This window comes from Silurus aristotelis (assembly GCF_946808225.1).
Source record: "Silurus aristotelis genome assembly, chromosome: 10".
NCBI lineage: Eukaryota > Metazoa > Chordata > Actinopteri > Siluriformes > Siluridae > Silurus > Silurus aristotelis.
Window position 1 is genome coordinate 14,767,650 of NC_139583.1, and position 19,315 is coordinate 14,786,964.

General features: G+C 35.3%; 1 protein-coding gene across 1 annotated transcript in view; it reads left to right on the plus strand.

The window, feature by feature from the left end:
- hydin (HYDIN axonemal central pair apparatus protein) overlaps nucleotides 1-19,315 on the plus strand; it is a 67,106-nt gene that overhangs the window by 25,780 nt on the left and 22,011 nt on the right. Inside the window, exons 21-37 of the mRNA XM_083552559.1 lie at nucleotides 646-789; nucleotides 2,491-2,634; nucleotides 3,887-4,203; nucleotides 7,480-7,660; nucleotides 8,890-9,099; nucleotides 9,186-9,323; nucleotides 9,807-9,981; nucleotides 11,463-11,590; nucleotides 12,098-12,237; nucleotides 12,319-12,455; nucleotides 12,568-12,695; nucleotides 14,746-14,940; nucleotides 15,313-15,453; nucleotides 15,873-16,112; nucleotides 17,114-17,243; nucleotides 17,891-18,058; nucleotides 18,198-18,362. Of these exons, the coding sequence (XP_083408685.1) occupies nucleotides 646-789; nucleotides 2,491-2,634; nucleotides 3,887-4,203; nucleotides 7,480-7,660; nucleotides 8,890-9,099; nucleotides 9,186-9,323; nucleotides 9,807-9,981; nucleotides 11,463-11,590; nucleotides 12,098-12,237; nucleotides 12,319-12,455; nucleotides 12,568-12,695; nucleotides 14,746-14,940; nucleotides 15,313-15,453; nucleotides 15,873-16,112; nucleotides 17,114-17,243; nucleotides 17,891-18,058; nucleotides 18,198-18,362 (2,881 nt within the window). The remainder of the gene's footprint in view (nucleotides 1-645; nucleotides 790-2,490; nucleotides 2,635-3,886; nucleotides 4,204-7,479; nucleotides 7,661-8,889; nucleotides 9,100-9,185; nucleotides 9,324-9,806; nucleotides 9,982-11,462; nucleotides 11,591-12,097; nucleotides 12,238-12,318; nucleotides 12,456-12,567; nucleotides 12,696-14,745; nucleotides 14,941-15,312; nucleotides 15,454-15,872; nucleotides 16,113-17,113; nucleotides 17,244-17,890; nucleotides 18,059-18,197; nucleotides 18,363-19,315) is intronic.

A 19,315-nucleotide genomic window follows, 5' to 3' on the forward strand; every position in this document is an offset into this window, starting at 1 on the left:
ATAAACTATATTAAACCCCTTTGGGATAAATTGGAATGTTCACATCCACACGCCAAAATGTAGTGGATTATCTTCCCATAAGATTGGAGTTTATTATAACAGCAATGGGAACTAAATGTGGGTATTGGATGTTTAAAAAAAACACATAAATATTTTGGTAATCTGTCCACAATGTTTGACAATATATCTCCAAAGCAATTAACATTTATTGCATTTCCTGATACATAGAATACGCACTAAAATAATGTTAGAAATGCACCAAGCTGCACCAAGCAATGTATTGCCTGCTTTCTCAGGCACTTTTGCCTGGAGCCTCTACTGATTGAATAGGCAGTGACAAAGGAGGGTGGGTGAAGCACAGAGATAAACCCATTCCGCTTACGGCATATATCAGTATGCTGAGGCTCAGTCCTGACAGAGCATGGCCGTATTTCAGATCAGTACTGCCAGGCTTGTCTAAGAATATGAATAAGGTGAATATGAATAAGGGGCACATATTCTCACAGCTTAGGCTTTGAATATGTGAAGTTTAAAAGAGTTTTTGTGTGTGTGTGTGTGTGTGTGTGTGTGTGTGTGTGTGTGTGTGTGTGTGTGTGTGTGTGTGTGTGTGTGTGTGTGTGTGTGTGTGTGTGTGTGTGTGTGTAGGTGGTAAGAGAAAGGCTGGTATGCCATGCCTTCTTGGAGAATCAGAATCTGAAGGAGCACATCATGACGGCAGATATCACATGTCAATTCATTGCCCCGGTCTTGAATATCTCCCCTCAGCAGATCAACTTCTATGTAGAAAAGGTTTGTGTGTCTTAAGATTTTGTGTCTTACTGGCTGAAACCTGTGTGCTCATAAATAACTTTTTGCTTTAACACTCTGTAATTGGATGCTCTTCATTATACGGCCATTCTGTCATACAAATAAGGCCACATTTGGCACTAGGCATAACTCTGTATTGTGTGAGAGCATTATTTATGTTGCATGTCATGTTTGGAATCCAGTTGCGGTAAAGCTTTTTTATTTATTTATTCTTGTTTATTCTTATTATACTGTGAGGGCATCAGTCTCTTCCACATGCTTGTATTATGGCAATTACCTCTTCCTCTGCATTGAATTGTTTGTTGTTTTGCTTAGTCCGTAGAGAAGATAATGGACATGAAAGTGCTGCAGTCAATTTTTTTTTCGATCAATAAATCAATATTAAGGTCAGTTCAATGTGGAGAAATTACTTTAGAGTAGAATTACAGTTTAATTCATTAAACATAAATGGCTGACACTGGGGACTGTGCATTTTCTTTGCACAAAACTAAAAAAATGTTTATTTAATAAAATATAACTTGGTGTAAATTGTTAGGTGACTTTGGTATGCTATAGTGTAGAAAACAGGCTGATCATACGGCATACAGTATAACTACTGCTCCTGTAGTTAAAAACAGCTAAAGAATACTCACTGTAAGCTCAGGAGGAATCATCATTATAATGAAACAGATTTTCTGTCTGCTATATATTGCTTTTATTATCACATACACACACACACACACACACACACACACAAACACACACACACACACACACACACACACACACACACACACACACACACACACACAAACACACACAAACACTGTGAGCTTCAGCTTTAGTGGTTTTCATAGATCTTCATGATATTCTGACAACTGCTTTCAAGTTCCATTGCCAGGCAGCATTTTCAGAACTTAAAATGCTAAGTTGGTTTGAGAGCATTCTTTTATCTGGTTCAGTCCCATATGTCTATGTGTTGACAGCTCATGCTAGATTTACAGACAGTTCCCACACAAGGGCCTGAAAGACTTAAGCAATTAATGAGAAGGAGAGGTGGAAGAGACGGCAGAAGAGCTCACATACTGAATTAGATGAAAAAAGAAAAATGAATTTGGTTTCTACAAATTGCCACTGATCTTACAGAACTAGTAGCAGTCTAGAAAATATTATTACTGTGGGCAGTCATCCATGAGTAACAAATTATTAGATTCTGTGTACTTAGGGGAAAATCACTGAGGAAATGCTAGTTGTCATTAATCATATGTAAATATTTCATGTGATTACGTATAGTCAAGTTAGATTATGTTCTGTTGTATCTTGGCTCTGTATGGCATGTGTAGAAGTTTTTTTTTATTTTATTTTGACAAAATATTTACTGTATATAAGAATCATTTTATGCCATTGTATAATATAATGTTAGATACAATTAAAAAATTATTACAATAGGTAATATGTATCATATTTTGCAGAAATATAGCTTATAATAATGGAAAAAGATAAACAGATTAAAACAGACTTCTTAATTTATATATTCTCAGTGATTACTGCTACTAAGGAAGTGGCTCATTATATTTGTTTCATATATAATTTGTATAGACCTACAACGGTCTTTTTCACAATCATACACTCCACAGGGTGGTTGTGGTCCACATTGTTTTTGTGTGTTTTTAGAGTTTGATGAATTTGTTCTATACTTTCCAGGTTCCATGCATGTCCCTCGTGCCCCTGTATGAGAGGCTCTATCTGAAGAATGTCTCTAAATTGCCGCTCTCTCTGGAGCTCACCCTGCCTGAGCCTTTTGGACTCTCTGACTGTACCAGTGATGACTCATTCACTTCCTCAAAGGTACATCTCTTCAAAAAGTGTTTTTTGGCAGGGATGCCAACTTTCAGGAAGGGTTTGGCAGAAGATTAGTGAGTGAAAGGGGTGGGATATTATTAGAAAAGAATAGCATTGCATGCACCTGTATTGAGCACCCAAAATGTAAATGAGACACATGACTATCAAGGTTAAAAAGCTTACTTAGTTTATTGAGTTATTAGCTTTGATATATACATTTCATTGTACTAGAAAATTTTAAATATTTAAACATAATTACATTCACCACTAAACATCACAAAATTATGAAGCTGGTGCATTATAATCCTTGGCTATTATGTGATCTTGCAAACCTTTATCTAGATTTATTTTACAGAACTCACAATTACAATTGTAACCAAGTGCATTATACAATATACATACTATTTATTATACATATATCCATTTTAGTATACTACAGTACATACAAATGCACACTGTTATTTTAACATTTTATTTGCTAGTATAAAGCGTTCAATATTCGCGGAAGGAGCTCCACTAGTTTTTGGAGTGTGGCTTTGGGGAATTGTGCCCATGCTCTGCAACAAGAGTATTAGTGAGGTCAAAGACTAATGTCAGGGAAGGAGACCTGGTGCACAGTCAGCATTCCAATTCATCAAAAAGTGATCAGTGGTGTGAGGTCAGGGCTCTGACCTCAGGCCACTCAACTTCTTGCACAACAACTTTGGTAAACCATGTATTTTTTAAAATTGTTTTATGCACAGGTGTGTTCTCATGGTTAAACAGATTTGGGCTCCAATTCAGATTATCAATCAAGATAACTCTAATAGTATAGTATAGTATAGTATAGTATAGTATAGTATAGTATAGTATAGTATAGTATAGTATAGTATAGTCCATGTATTAATTATATTTAATTGTATAGTTATTTATATGAATTAACTATACTTAATGTTGCAGAATGTGTTGTGATACACAGGAAGTGTGAAGTGTAAAGTCTCATTCCAAAAGTATAGGAGTTGTCCCCCCCCTTTTAATTAGGCAGTAAGATAAAATTCTAAGGGCATACTGAAAGAACCTGCTTTTTGATAGAACACAACAGCAAAGTAATATCTTTTAATTTTTTTAAATAATTGTACATGATCTTAACCTATCAGTTTTTAGGCATATTTATCACGTGTAATTGCATTCTATGAGTAATAAATTATTTTTTAAGCATCAATGTAGGCATTAATTAATCTCACTGTCAATCTTGTGTCTTCTGTGTTTGTGTACAAAGAGTCTGGTGATGGGTAATGATGCTAAAGCAGATCTGTGGGTGCGCTTTGACCCTTCGTACAATCTGGATTTAGTAAGCTACGTGGCTGAGGAAGTGCTGGAGGTGAGCTACAGTGAGCATCCTCAACGGGACACTGTGGCTCTACGAGGAGAGGTACACTTTCCCAACCTGCACCTTTCTAGCCAAGAGTTGGACTTTGGCTGTGTCCCCAACGGCAGAGAGGTCCAAGAGAGGTTTATTATGACCAACCCCAGTCCATTCCCCGTCTACTACAAATGGGAATTAGCAAAGGACCAACAACAGATTTATCCTATCTGGTAAGAGACATCTTTTATTGTTATGAAATTATAGTTCAGTAAAATCTACTAATGTTACTTAAGTTCAGGAAAAAACTCAAATTAGCAGTAAGCCAAAACGTTCATAATATAGAATTTTCCTGGACGAGAAAACACTGTTCATGTTCATAAAGATTGAAATCTATTAGAGTTTGCATTATGCAAGACAGCATTATGTAAATTAGACTCTGGTGTTCACTGGTCTATGAAAGTTAGCCACATTAGCATTGGTCTGACCTTATGCTCATGTGTGTCCTTAAGATTATACTTAATAATTTGTACTGTTTGGCCTTAACCATCCTTCCTAGGAAACACAGTCACCAGAAAGGAAGCCTAGCTGCTACTCCATCCATAAAATCTACAAGTTTTATTGTATTATTCATGGTTTTAGAGCTTGTATTATAGTCTTTATCTACTGTCTTGTGAAATGTATACCAGTTGCTATGTCCCTTATATAAGGATTCTGTGGTGTGTGTGATACGAGGTGGATTAGTATGTACATACAGCATATCCAGTGCAAACACTGTGACAAAATCATAACGCATCTATGACACTGGACATTTAGGACTTGTTTCTCTGATATTCTCCAATAGTCTAAACATAATAGTATTTTTACTGTATTGTTTATTTTTGCTAAAAATATATTTAATTGCCTATTCACTGACAGTTCTCATTGTAGCTCACCATACCTATTTTACCGAAGCACATGAAATCGGACTTCAGTCTGGACAGCATGCATTAATTTCTCATTATAACCAGAGGACTATATTCTTCATGACCCTTGCTTGTTGCCAAGAATGAATCTCAGTGCAGTGTTGAGCAATTCGTTGGCAGGGATCATATCCCTATGAGAAAATGTTTATCCCTTTTGATAAGAGCCAGAATCAGCTTCAGTCAAGCCTCACGGATCATTAGTAAAGATTGAATAAACTGTCATGGATGAATAAGCTTTTGATGGCTTATCTGAGAATGAAGCTGTCAGCAGCCTTCTTTCTGCTCATGTTCAGCTGTACTTGTGTTCATTGATTACCATGATTTTCCTTTGAAAGAAGAGTCTGTAATCACTGTTCAAACGTTTCTTCAATGTTGGAAAGTAAACTTGGCTTTAGATGTTACTTGCAAAGCAACTAATGGAAATGTGTAAATGACCTACAGAGCTCTGCAGAGTCATTACTCCTGCACACACTTATACACAGTGGCTGCCCATAGCAGCATGCAGAGCACAATGTGCTGTGTTAAATCTCAGCTGTCAATAGGAGGGCAGCTCCAGGTTGCATGGACTACAGTTTTTATAGTTTTTAAATTGTACTTCAGCAGCTGCCATGTCCCATCTTGAACAAATCAATAGCATGCAGGGACTAGATTGCTTGCTAGCGAAAATTAATCACTCTCCCTCCTCTCCTCAGCCACCCATCAGCAAAGCCATCTAATAATGGCCTGACCTTTCCTGTCAATACTGGCAAACGTTCAGTGTGCATTGTCCTACCTGCTAATTAAAAGCCTACTGGTAATTAAAGCAGTGGTAGGTAGCGTTTTACTGAGGTGTTTGTCTCTGCCTGCCATGTAAGGGACCCTGTGCTGATAAATTTGGATTTTTTCTGAGTTAGCTACCTTCATTCATTATCTAATACTCATTATCTATGGCTGATAAGAAGTTTGATAGTTTTACTTTCACTGTGCTGAAAGTAAAGAAAAGGCTAGGAATAATGTGGTTGTACTCACAAAGGAGAAATGTGGTGCCCACTAGGACTTGTTTGTTTTTCATAAGAGACTGAAATTGAACAACAAACGCAACAAAAAGTTTTGGGAACTGTCAATTCTTTCTTTTTTCAAGGGGGTGCAAGTAGCCAGCAATGAAACTTGTAAAGCAAAGTAAGGCCACATTTGCAAGAACATTGGGTGCTGGGCATTTTCCACTTTCATTCATTTACAATATATATATATATATATATATATATATATATATATATATATATATATATATATATATATATATATATATATACAAACATTGCAGGGTTAATTAGATATCATAATAAATATGTAAATAATGAATAATTACATAAATAATGAATTCTTTGCCTAAAGTTTTCTTTTTTCCTTCCTTCCTTTCTTCCTTCCTTCCTTCCTTCCTTCCTTCCTTCCTTCCTTCCTTCAATCATTCAATCAATCATTTATTTCTAGTAATCACTTTTTATCCTGGTTTGGGCTACGGTTTATCTGGTCTCTGTCTTACTAGCATTGGTTGTGAAACAGGAATATACTCTCAATGGGACCATGTAGAGGAAATGATAGCCACGAGGAGCTCTGTTTAATTGAAATATTTGCTGTGTACACAGACATTCCCTGAGATTAGAATAAGTTGGCACCAAAACAAGTGCAGTGGGAAAAGACAGTGGTAAATGTTTACATTTATATTTTGCGAAATGTAAGGACAATGTGTCATGGATAATTGCTCTAAAAAAAGAGTATTAAAAAGGATTATTTATTTTAAAGACATTCTACCCGACATGACAGGGGAGGGTGTTTATGAGCTTAATTCCATACACAACACTGCCCCCTGTTGCTTCCTCACAGAAAGCATAGAACTGTTCTTTTTGACAGTAGCAGGACTGTCACATCAAAATATGAAAATCTGAATGTTTGCCCCAAACTTCTCTTCTACTTACTGCCTGCCATGTGAGGGAAACTTTGTTGATAAATATGAATTTTGTCTGAGATTGCTAACTTCACTCATCATTCAGAATTCCATTTGTTATTTGTAATAATAATTGTATAGCATGTGTGTAATATGGGAGAGCTAGCTTGAAGATCGGAAATGGCAAGTGGCCAAATTGGTAACTTTTATGTAACAAAATTGCAACACTGCACTGCATTTTCTTAAACCTATTTAAATCACTGGAAAATGAGAAATTAAGCACTACAAACACATGACCACATATTCAATGAGCAGTAGTCATGCTGGGGCATTTTATTCATGAATGACACAGCACTAATGCAATTTAATGCAAATTTTTATTCGCCTTTGAAATATCTACTTTTTTGTAAGGATGCTTATGGACACATTTGATAAATGACCCTAATTCTCTTAATAAGCCTTTATTCTTTAATGACTGACTTTATTAATTTCTCTTTGTTTTACCTTGTAATCCATTGGAAGGACCAGAAGGTGTGGCAGTTTCATTCTGGTTGATCATGGGACTTTGATGCATATTGATTAGTCATTAAATGCTTTTTGTTTTATATGTTTTATCATAGGATCTCTAAACCTCAGCAAGAAGAAAAAGGGGTCAGTAAGATAATAAACACAGATTTTGGTACTAAAACGAGAAGAGACTCAAAAAAAAAGATGTCAACAACTGAGCTGAACGTTCTTGGACCAGGTGGGATATACAGCACAACCAGCCTGGAAGATCGAGCGACACCAAGTAGAGTGAATGTATGTTGTATTAGTTTTATATATTTTTTCTATTTTTGGTATTTTGTTGCATTCCAAACATTACATAATGGTACAATGCTTGTGCATTGAGTGCATCATTGAGTGCATCTTTGTGTGTGTGTGTGTGTGTGTGTGTGTGTGTGTGTGTGTGTGTGTGTGTGTGTGTGTGTGTGTGTGTGTGTGTGTGTATGTGTGTGTGTGTGTGTGTGTGTGTGTGTGTGTTTATTTTTCATTGGCCAGAATTTATTGTGTCTAACATGAATGGAGTGGCACAACATTGGGTGTAAATCTGAAATTTGCTGACAAAGTATTGTTTGTTATCCAAGTTTAGGTCCAAAATTACTTTACTATCTCTCACGATCTGGTATTATAACAAAACCCATGGTCCTGGGTCGAGATGTGTTATGTTTATTAGCCCCATTAAATGTAAGCTGTTAAACCCAACTATGAGGGTGTTCTGTTACATGACAGTATGATGTAATGCAGCACACTGCACATCCAACATTTTATTGAAGAATGACATGTATTTTTTATATTTATCTTTGTTGGTTTAATGAAGTGAAATTGAACAATTAGTCATGTGAAAAAGCCTGTAAGAAAAATTAGTCCTGGTTATTACTTACATGACAGCTACTCTAAACTATTCCTCACATTAATTTGAACTTAATAAGAGAAATAAATGCAGCTTGTTGCCAAGAAACACAAAATTATTTGTCCTGAAAACTTTCCTGTGACAGAAAACTCTTAAACCACTAACACATTTTTAAAACTGGTTATGTGCTATGCAAGTCCCAGTGAATGAGTTGTTACTGAAAAAAAGTTATAATGAATAAGAACTAGCAGATTAATATAAATTCTTGATTTTCTTTTTGGCTTCTATTTTTTTATATACTGTATTTTTTTTTATGGGAACAAGAGGAATAAATCAGGTTGGATTTACCACCCTTGTTTATTTTAATCCAACCCCTTTTACAAGTATGGCACATTTTTTTCTGCATCAGTAATTGTAAAATACAATTATACTATATGTCTGACAGAGCCACACATTTAAATGGGTTTAATTACAATTATATATTAATTGTTCTGAAGACCAAATGCAACAACTGAATACTCTAGAGTACTGTATATTTGTTAGACTGTATTATAATAATTTGTGTTACCATACCCAGATGCTGTTTACTGTCTGCTTCTGTATTTCTTCTCTCTTCATCTTGTTTCTTGTCTCACAGATATTTGAACTTTCACTAAATTCTGGAGTTCTGCAGCCTGGTGAGAGTGAGCCAGTGGTAGTCTCATTCATGGGTAAACATGATGCCAGTGTTCAAATGCAAGCCGTGTGCCTGGTGGAGGGAGGCCCAACATATGAGGTTACTCTAAAAGGAGAGTCTTCTCAGGTCACCTATACATTGGATACACCTGAGATCAACTTTGGTCCTCAGGTACTACAGATATCCTTTATAACATGCAAGTCATTTGTAATACTATATGTGATAAGTCAGTCAAGGTCTTTTAATTTTTTTCTTAGATGTTTGACCGTGTGGCAGAAGCAGAGATCATTGTAAGAAACACAGGGAAGGCTGGCTTTAGCTTTAAGTTGCAGGCAGATCAGGATGTTTTTACTAAAGACATCTTACCTGGACAACCGCTTGTTATTCCCAGCATGGTGAGATTATGACAATGTATATATCAAATGATGTTCTACCAAAGGGGTGTTCAATCTTATCTACAAGAGGCCCAGTTGAGGTTTTAATTCGAGCCAAGCATGACCCACACTCGATTCCAGCTGTTTAAATCAGTCAAACGTATGTGGCTATTATGGATAAGATTGGACACCATATTCTACCACATATAGTAACTGTACTTCCCTGGAATTCTAGCATCACTCATGAAATAATAAACAATTAATTAAATCATTACCAAAAACAAATACAAAATTACTGTATAATTAATTAGATTCTTATAAACTAATTTTTAGATTTGGACCATGTACATGCAAATAATTTCAAATATTTAACATACTGTATCAGAGTGCTATACTTTAAATATATTTAATTTGTCCTTACATTTTGCAATGTATGGTATATTATGATTGAAACTACAAAAAAATATATACCTCCTTCTCTGCTTTTTCATATCTTGTTTGAAGGGTTTCATAAAGGGAAATGAGGAAATGAGAGCCTCTGTGTGTTACCTTCCTGGAATTCCAGAGGTTTTTACGAAGATGGTCCAACTACAGGTGGAAGACGTTAAGACAGAAAGCATTATAATAAGGGGAGAGGGCGTATTTCCTAGAGTGTACCTGGACCTTCCCAGAGACCTAAGTAAGAGCTCACTGAATATAAATACACATAAATATTTCCCTATATATGTATGTATGTATGTATGTATGTATGTATGTATGTCTGTATGTCTGTATGTATGTATGTATACACACATTATATAGAGACATACACTATATTAGTTTGCGGATACCTGGTCATAAGTATGGTATGTGCTTTTTGAGCATTGTATTCCATTTTTAGTCCCAATTTGGTTTTAAAACTTCCTCCACTCTTCTGGAAAGATGTTCCACTAGATTTTGGAGTGTGCTTGTGGAGATTTGTGCTCATTTAGACACAAGAGGTGTTAACAGACATAACAGGTTTCGGTAAAGTCAGGTAGTGATGTAGATCTGGTAAAAGGGGCCTGTGGTGTAGTCAGTGTTCCAATTCATCCTAAAGGTGTTCAATAGAGTTGAGGTCAGTACTCTATAGCAGGGGATCTTCCACTTAACCCAGGAAAAATGTTCATGGAGTTTGCTTTATGAACAGAGGCTTTGTAATGCATAACAGGTTTGGGTCTCTCTCTCTCTCTCTCTCTCTCTCTCTCTCTCTCTCTCTCTCTCTCTCTCTCTATCTATCTATCTATCTATCTATCTATCTATCTATCTATCTATCTATCTATCTATCTATCTATCTATCTATCTATCTATCTATCTATCTATCTATCTATCTATCTATCTGCCTGTTGTGTGCCAGCCTTAAATCACCCACTATAGGGCAGAAGTTCACAGATCTTCCTATTGATAAAAGTAATTCAATAATCTTTGGAACATGCCTATAAGTTAAAATGTCAGTAAATGTTTTTGAGAAAAAGTAATTAGAAAACAAGAAAAATTTAATTGAATAAAACAAGCAGCAAATTTAGCAAGAAACTCAACAATTTATTAAGTGTCAAGCAAGTAAAGAAATATCATTACATAAAGAACACAACAGTTATAGAAACATTAACTGGACTAATAAAAAGAAATACATGTTTCCCCTTCTGCAATCAGAAATGTAAAGGTATGTAAAGGTATGTAAAACAATCCAGGACTTGTGTAGAACATGAATATTGTTGAGCCGTGAGGTCAAAGTCAAGGACATGCACATCTGCATAAGTTTTTAGGTTAAATTTGTTGCTTAAATGTCTTCTAAGTTCATATGGCTATAGCCTTTAAAACAGTTTTAAACTAAAGAAAAAGCTCTGTTTAAGTTTAAAAAGTACATTTTAAAAAGTATCCAACAGTTATTGGAAGGAAATTACAGCTAATCCTTGGAGACAACAGCAGTGTGGATAAGCTTTGCACTATGATGTAGCACTGATGACAGGATCATAATGATGGCAGTGGGGGTGGTGAATACAATTCCTTCTCCTTTAAACTTTCTATTTTAAAGCAGTCCAGTAACAGAATTCCTATTATGACATGTTTAGCAAAACCTACATTTTAAATAAATCTATTTGTCAAGCATTTAACAACTTAATTTTAAATTTTTTTTTGTAGATAAACAATATAGTTTAGTGCTGATGGAGGCAAAGAAGGCAATTGAGAAAGAACCCCTAAGAGATGACATTCTAAGCAGACCCAGTACAGAGTTTGGTGAACTTTGTGAAGAGGACCACATTCCTAGAGTAAGTATACCTCTGAACATTGAAGACAAAGTTTACTGTCAAATGTTTTTTTTTTCCAATCGATTATTATACCTGTCATCAGCCAAGAATAGAACTTAAGATAGGAATAGGACAGAGAAGGACTTTCTAATCTTTGTTTTAACTTAATTTTGGCCTGTATCTGCATGATTTCATTCATTGAATTGCTGCCACACGATTAGCTGATAGGAAAATAGAATTAATATGCAGTTTTTTTACATTTTCTTTTTAAAAATGGACAGTGTGTTTATATACAGCCCTGCTCTGTGCTACTGTACTAATATGTATTTATTTTTCCCATAAAGTAAACCAGCAATCAGAAATCAGATGGGAAATAAATATATACATAATTGAAGTATTTTCATTTAGAAACATGTTTAAATTTGTTTTTACATTTTATTGCTATGTACATTGCTCCACTACAAAAAACATTTTAGGATATATGCAGAGTAAGGCTACTAAAAACAAACATTGTGTGTGTATGTGCAGTATGATGCTCTGCTACAGATGGAAGTTGAGAGGCTCCTAGTTAAGGAACATTGTGTAACTACTATCAAATCCGAAAGCGAATCTGCGCAAAGTGAAACGCCTGGATCCATTTCTAGCATGTGGTGCAAAAAGCTCAGCAGGTAACATCACATAATAAAAATACTTTAAATTCTTGTTTTTGTTCATGAGAAACCTGATTTTGTAATATACACTCTTTATAGGTTTATTTTGCCTGAGTACTTTCTGGACTTTGGTTGTGTGATTCACGGCACTGTGTCTACCCACATTGTCAAAGTGACAAACACTGGGCCTCTCCCAGTGTCCTTTAGAGCTGAACGAAAGTCTCTGGCAGGCACAGGTTGGTTCATGCAGCTTACAGCTTTTCGGGGTACTGCCTCAGAAAAGTATTTTTTATGATAGAGTGACATTTTTAGAACAATGCATTCAGAAATTGGTTCATATCTTTTTAGGATTTAGTACAGAGTTGGATAGGGTGAAGAATCTTCCCTACTGTGAGACAGAGACATTTGAGATGAAGTTTGATCCACAAGGTGCAAATCTGAAGCTTGGGGAGATGAGCATCGTCATGCCTATACAAGTAGGTTTGCAATAGTGTTTAAAGGCATTGGTATGTACAGTAGTGGCGAACAAATGTAATCCAAGAATTTCAGGTGGCTTAGTTTTCATAACACTACTACAAGCCATATTATATGTCTCTTGAATATTATTGATGGTATTTATTGTTACTTATTATTAGAAAGAAATACTAGTTTTTCATACTGAAAAATAGCTGTCTTTGATGACACTAGAAGAATATAATACTAAAAGGCTAAACTTCAAGTAAATATATCTATATCAGAAAAATGTGACAATATATCAGAATGAAAGACCTTTATGCAGAAGAGCCTTAAGCCTTATTTGATTGCTGTCATAGTCCTGCACAGTTTGTGGTTGGATATTGAGCCACTGAAGGAGTGAAGGATAAGATTTACTTATCTGTTTTTGCTTCAGCATTTTCCCTCGAGTTTCAATGACATTTAAATCTAATGACTATGGTGACCATGGAAAGCACTGACTGATTCCTAGTATTTATTACTTCTCTTGAATGTATAGAAAATATGTAAGAGTATTATTATTCTAGGATAAAGTGAAATTATAAAGAAAGTGTCTGTGTGTTTTGGGGCAGAGATGGTGGTAGTTGTGGTTAGAATGCCTTATTAAAAAGCTGGTAAACAAATACACATGAGGCAAGATTGTAGTCACAGACAGGCAAGGGACAGTCTAAATCAGCCAAGGCACGTGAATCAGAAGCTAAATAGACTGAATAACATCAAAAGTGATATAAATCTTGCTAACATCAGGCAATAATATACTTAGTGAATACTTTGTGGCATGGGCTTTGTGGTGTCTTCTCCATGGTGGCCATGGTTGCCTATTATACGAACATGCATGCTACCATTATTTATCCCCAATTTTACATAAAGTAAAGGCCACATAACCAAATATTTGTGCCATTTTTGGGCTTTTTCCAAATGTTAATTTATCTACATGTAGGAAATGTGAGAACTGACTTATGAATCTCTAATTCATATATGACATATAGAAGTCTAGGGCTTTGTGCTCTTTACACCATTTTTTCTCATGGAGGTTTTTGATATAGATTTCACTGCCAAAAGCCTGTCTATTTTTGTTAGTGTGCTTCAAACTATGATGACTGTTTCTTGTTTACACTTGACAAACATTACCATGACATTTCACAGTGCTCCCCTGGAAACATTAGATTATATGCTGTTGTTTTTGTTACTGATGGAAAGGAGAAATACTTCATTCCTTTGGTAAAATGACATGATCTGTCAGTGTGCTTTTGTTTTCTGTTTTCTGATGAATAGTGAATTGCATTTCTTTTAGTAGAGGCATAACACTCCTGCAGTGATGCCTGATAAGTGGAGAGTTATAAAAAACGATTATTTAAAGTAATTACTGTGTCTTTGTTAATGTATTTTGCAAATAAACATTTCGAAAAGTTGTGAGAAGTACCATAATTATTTTTATGCTAATTATTTATTCCCCACAAGTAACAACTGCATAAAACGTCCCCATAAAGGCCCCTGGCAATTGCTAATATAATGAACAAGCCTTCTAAGCCCATTCATTATTTAGTCTTTACCTAAATCTATTGAAGACTTGTTTAATTCTATTAAACAAGTCTTAAATGAACAGTCCTTGCAGGTCTCTGCTTTTTCTCTGCTAGAAATATTTTCCTAAAAAAACAGTGGAAAAGAAAATCTACCCACTGATAATAATTATGATTATATCTGATGATGGATATATTTGATGAATTATTACAAATGTATTCAAACTAATGTTTATCCAATGTTTGGTGCTTGTATAGGAAATGTAATAAATGGCCACATCAAACCAATATAGTTAATGTATAAGAGGACAACATTTTCCAAAATGTTGCTTAACAACAGAACCATAGATCTCCCCTGACACTGGTTTAGAAATGTTCATCTAGATTACAATATACATGCAGTTAAACGCATAAAAATCTCCCCTTCATTTGATTGTAGCTTTGTAATGCTTTCCTGTTATATAGGAAAATGTTGTTGGGACTTCTTTAATACCAAGCTTTTTGTTTTGTATAGGTGTTGGGGGGTCCTACAGTTCAAGTCCGTCTACGTGCAGTGGTCGTAATGCCCTCATTAAACATCTCTACAAAAATGTTACAGTTTGACAGTGTTATTTGCGGCATGTGCAAAGTGGCTTCAGTGCAGTTACACAACCCTGAGCCAGTGCCCTGCAAGTGGAGCATCAAAGAGGAGGAGCAGATCAAGAGGAAGGTGAATTAACTTTAAGAAAATGAATATGGCTCATGTACACCGTGTAAACACAGAATGTTTACGTTCTGCAAGTTACCCTGGACAAAGGCATTTGTATAATTAATAATAATATAAATAATACTGGGCATGTTATCACATGTTAGCACATTTATAGTGTTTTAAACTTAACACAACACAAAGTGCTCAGTAGGGCAGATAACAAAGGCATTTAATAACAAGCAAAGAAAATCTTTATTTACAAATGTATATGAAATTTACCAGATGTAAAGATGTTTTAATCCCGTTCTGAAGTAATTGAAGATGCTAATGGTTAAAAAAAAAAAAGGAAAGTAACCACTTTGGATATGTTTTTTTTTTTTTTTTGGTGTTAAGCACATCCCACTTCACCTGAAACAGAAGGTTCGATTAGAGAAGTTGACTACTCCACTGATTTTTGAGATATTGCCATCCAGTGGCATACTGTATCCTGATGACAGGGTCAACATACAGGTCAAATTCAGTCCAGCTGAAGAGGTAAGAATTACAAACTGCTGGGGTTTGATCCTATAACCAGAACTCTTCTTTGCTTTGGATCAAAGCACAGAAGCAACATGTTTGCTTCCAGATTTTTTTTATATAACCTATATGATACACATCACAGACCTGATCTAGAGACACTTTTAATAGCTTCCATTTGTAGAGCGAGCTTTATGCAGAACTTCAAGGCTGGGCTAAGCAATAAAAAAGAATGGGTTCATACACTATCAGGCATCTACATATTTATGTCTAGCAACATTAGCAATAGCAAATATAAAATGTTAAAAAAAGTTCTGAAGAGTTGTTTCAGACATCTTGTTTGAGACTTTTACAATTTACTATAATGATTATGTAAGAAAGTATGCAGTTTTAAATTAAAGTGCCATTAATTCTGGAATTGACTGTGTGTTTTGTAGAGAATGTACAGAGAGAGGCTGCTGATAGCAGTGGCTCAGAGCACCCAGCGTATTCTACTGATAGCCCAGGGTCAGGGACTGGAGCCACAGCTGGAGTTTTCCACCCCAAAAATCAACCTGGGGCCTCTGCTGCCATGCAGCAATGGAGAGGAGGTTGAGGTGTTAGTCCGCAACCCTTGCCCTTTCCCCATTGAGTTCTACTCACTGGATTTTGACAAGCAGTACCTGGAAGAGGAAAATGTGAGTGTTCTGTACACCATTTTTAAACAGAAGATGAAACTGTGCATTAAAAACCAAATGGCTATTAAAACACCTTACCAAACAATAGTTAAAAATGAAACAACTGTTCATGCCAACCTAAAATGTTCACTGTATGTTTACAGAGTGATTAGATGAGTGATTAAATATCCACCATGCTCAGACGATCAGAGTTTATGCACTGACTCATACAGTATATGTTCATTTTCACTATGTTATAGTTCTCATTAGCTGACACTGTGATGAAGAAGTGGTTGATCATTATTAATCATGATTCACTAGTGATTCGAGTCTGATGTCAGCCACGTCTCCTGCTTGCAAAAACATAACCGAAAACTATTTTGATTTTTAAAACTAGGCCAGAATTTCTTTCCTCTTTAAGCCAACAGAATTTCACTGCAGACAATCAAAATGATAATTGGTCGAACAGCAAAACAAATAGCTTTATTTATTACATATACATTGAAGCACAGATAAATTATTTTCTTCACTTATTATTTACTTAGAAACTGGGTAATGAGCTGAACCATGGTTCAGTGCCCCACCACAAAAGGGCCTTGCTCAAGGGGCTGAAAGTGCTAGCTTGGCAAGGCTGTGGCTTGAACCACTGTCCATCTGAACAGCCTCCCAGAGAATAAACTGTTCAGCCATCATTGCCCAAAGGATTGACCTTTCATTTAAGGATTCTTTGTAGTTAGCGACATTTTCCCTAATTTTTACCACTATTATTAACCTTGTACCTATGTACATTTCCTGAAATATACTTCTAAATGTTATATTGAATGATTAGATCATGTTTTTACTGAGAAGTTGCTTGTAATGTGTGCATAATAATGTGTCATTATAAAACATTACCTTGTAGTCCAGCAGGAAACTCTGCATCCAGTTTCTTACAAATTCTTAATAATGTCAATTTATTGAACCAGTCAGCTCTTCTCGGACCTTTTCTGTGCTATATAAACTTAATCCATCCATCTCCCCAGATCTTGCGACTGATGAAAGGATATGATGCACGTAATATATTGCTGCTGCCCCCTCGAGCCCCTGGTGAGCATCTGCCTACTGAGCTTCTGGACTACTACCAAGAATACAAGTCTCAGAATCTTGAACCAGGTAACATGACCTCTTACTGCTTTAATTAAAAGAAGTTTTACTTTTTATCACTTACCATTTTTGATACCAATTCCAGGTCTTGATTTTGCCAATTTCCCCCCTGCAAATTATAAATTAGTAGTAGTTATGTCTGTGATTTATTTTAAAAGAGCTGTATAATACTGATCATGTTTTGTTGCATTTATCTTTGGTCCAAAGTGACACTATGCAGTCACTTAATCAGGTTTTGTTTGACTAAAATATCACCAATTACATTTGTAGTGGTCCAATCAAAAATTTAGTTTTTAGTCAAGCAGATGTAGTTGTGCAGTCAGTCCAAAAGTAATAGTGATTTGTGAGATAAATCATTGGATCTGTGGTTTTCCAATAATCTATAGCAACTAGCGTAATCAGCATGATTAAATACCATGATTTGGGTGTAGATTTGTGTTTTTATAAAACTGGGCTTCCACACTGACAGATAAAGTGTATACAGCTTGCTTGTGTCACACAGATTGCTGACAGAGGCAGTTAAATCTATGAACAAACTCAATCAGAGATTATATACTATATATCACGCTGAAGTAACAAGCGGTTGTTCTTTGCTGGAATAAACTTTAAAGTTAGTTCTAAACCTGGGCAAAATCAACATGTTCCTTGTGCTTTAGCATTCAACACTGGCTCTCATAAAGAGGTTGAATCTTCCGACATCGGGGAGAAGAAAAAGTGTGCAGGGCGAGAGGATACCTTATCAAATGTTGAACAGGGCTCTCTGGAGGAGGGTGAGGCAGGTGTAACATCTGTACCATCCAAATATAGGACCTCCACTGGTGCAGGTATGCTTGCATTATGTTAATATTAAATGTGCCTTTTTAGTGCTGAATGTTTATAACTTAACATGTAATACGGTAGCAAAAAAGTATAAGTAAAAGTTAAAGAAATTTGTATTTTGAGGATGCTGTTTTTTCCTTACAGACAGGGTCAAAGACAACACCAGGACCAATAAGATGGGTGATCTAGAAGTGAACCCTGTTTCTAAAGCTATTGCTAACTACATTGGTGTTTATTTATCACCAGAAGAACAAGCTCCTCACATTTGCAGAGGCATTGGGATTGTAGTTCATGGTGCTCCACTCTCAGGTAGACTGCTAATCCTTGGACCGCTTGGTAAAATATTTACATAACAGCAAATGTGGAATGAGGTGTTTAGAAAGCACAATATATATATATATATTTATTTATTTTTTTTCAAGTATTTTAAGTGAGTAATGTAATATGACTATTCAAAGTTTTTTGTGCTTAACTTTCTAAATATTTTATAATATTAGGGCTGTCGAAATTACCGAATTAATTAATAACACGTTAACGCCGACTAATTTTAACGGCACGTTTTATCAGCGCATCAGCGCGTATTTCTGTTTTAACTTTTTGATTAAGAATATAAATAAATAAATATAAAAGAGGCAAAATTAAAACCTTCAACACAACACACACTTATTCACGACATCCTTTTTTCACTCAGATGTAATAATAATAATATTATTATTATTAATAATAATAATAATAATAATCCAGCAAGAAAAACATTTTTTTAATCAATAAACATAGTCTCAGTAAACATAGTCCTAAATCAAGCACCAAAATCTGCCATGATTCTGCTTCTGCTTCTTCTTCTTCTGTTTCTTTATTGGCGGTTCGCTTTTTTTAAGTAGAGCATTACCGCCATCTACTGTGGTAATGGATCAGAGACTTACAGTATAACCCTATTCCCCAGACCAAAATACTGCCATAGTGCATACATCCGGCAATTAAAACCTTCCGTGTGGAAACATAGGAAAAATATTCACTTGGTTTCCTGATGATTTATGTAATTTAATACACAGTAATTGCCTTACAAGACTATTTTATTGATTATGGTTTCACTAATAATAAACATACATTTGCATAAAACATCAACATTTGTCCATGACATGTTGATTAGATTATTAAAAACTTAAAAAAGTATTAATTTAAGATTTATATAAAACAGATTAAAATGTGCAATTAAGTTGCGATTAATCATGAGTTAACTCATGACAATCATGTAATTAATC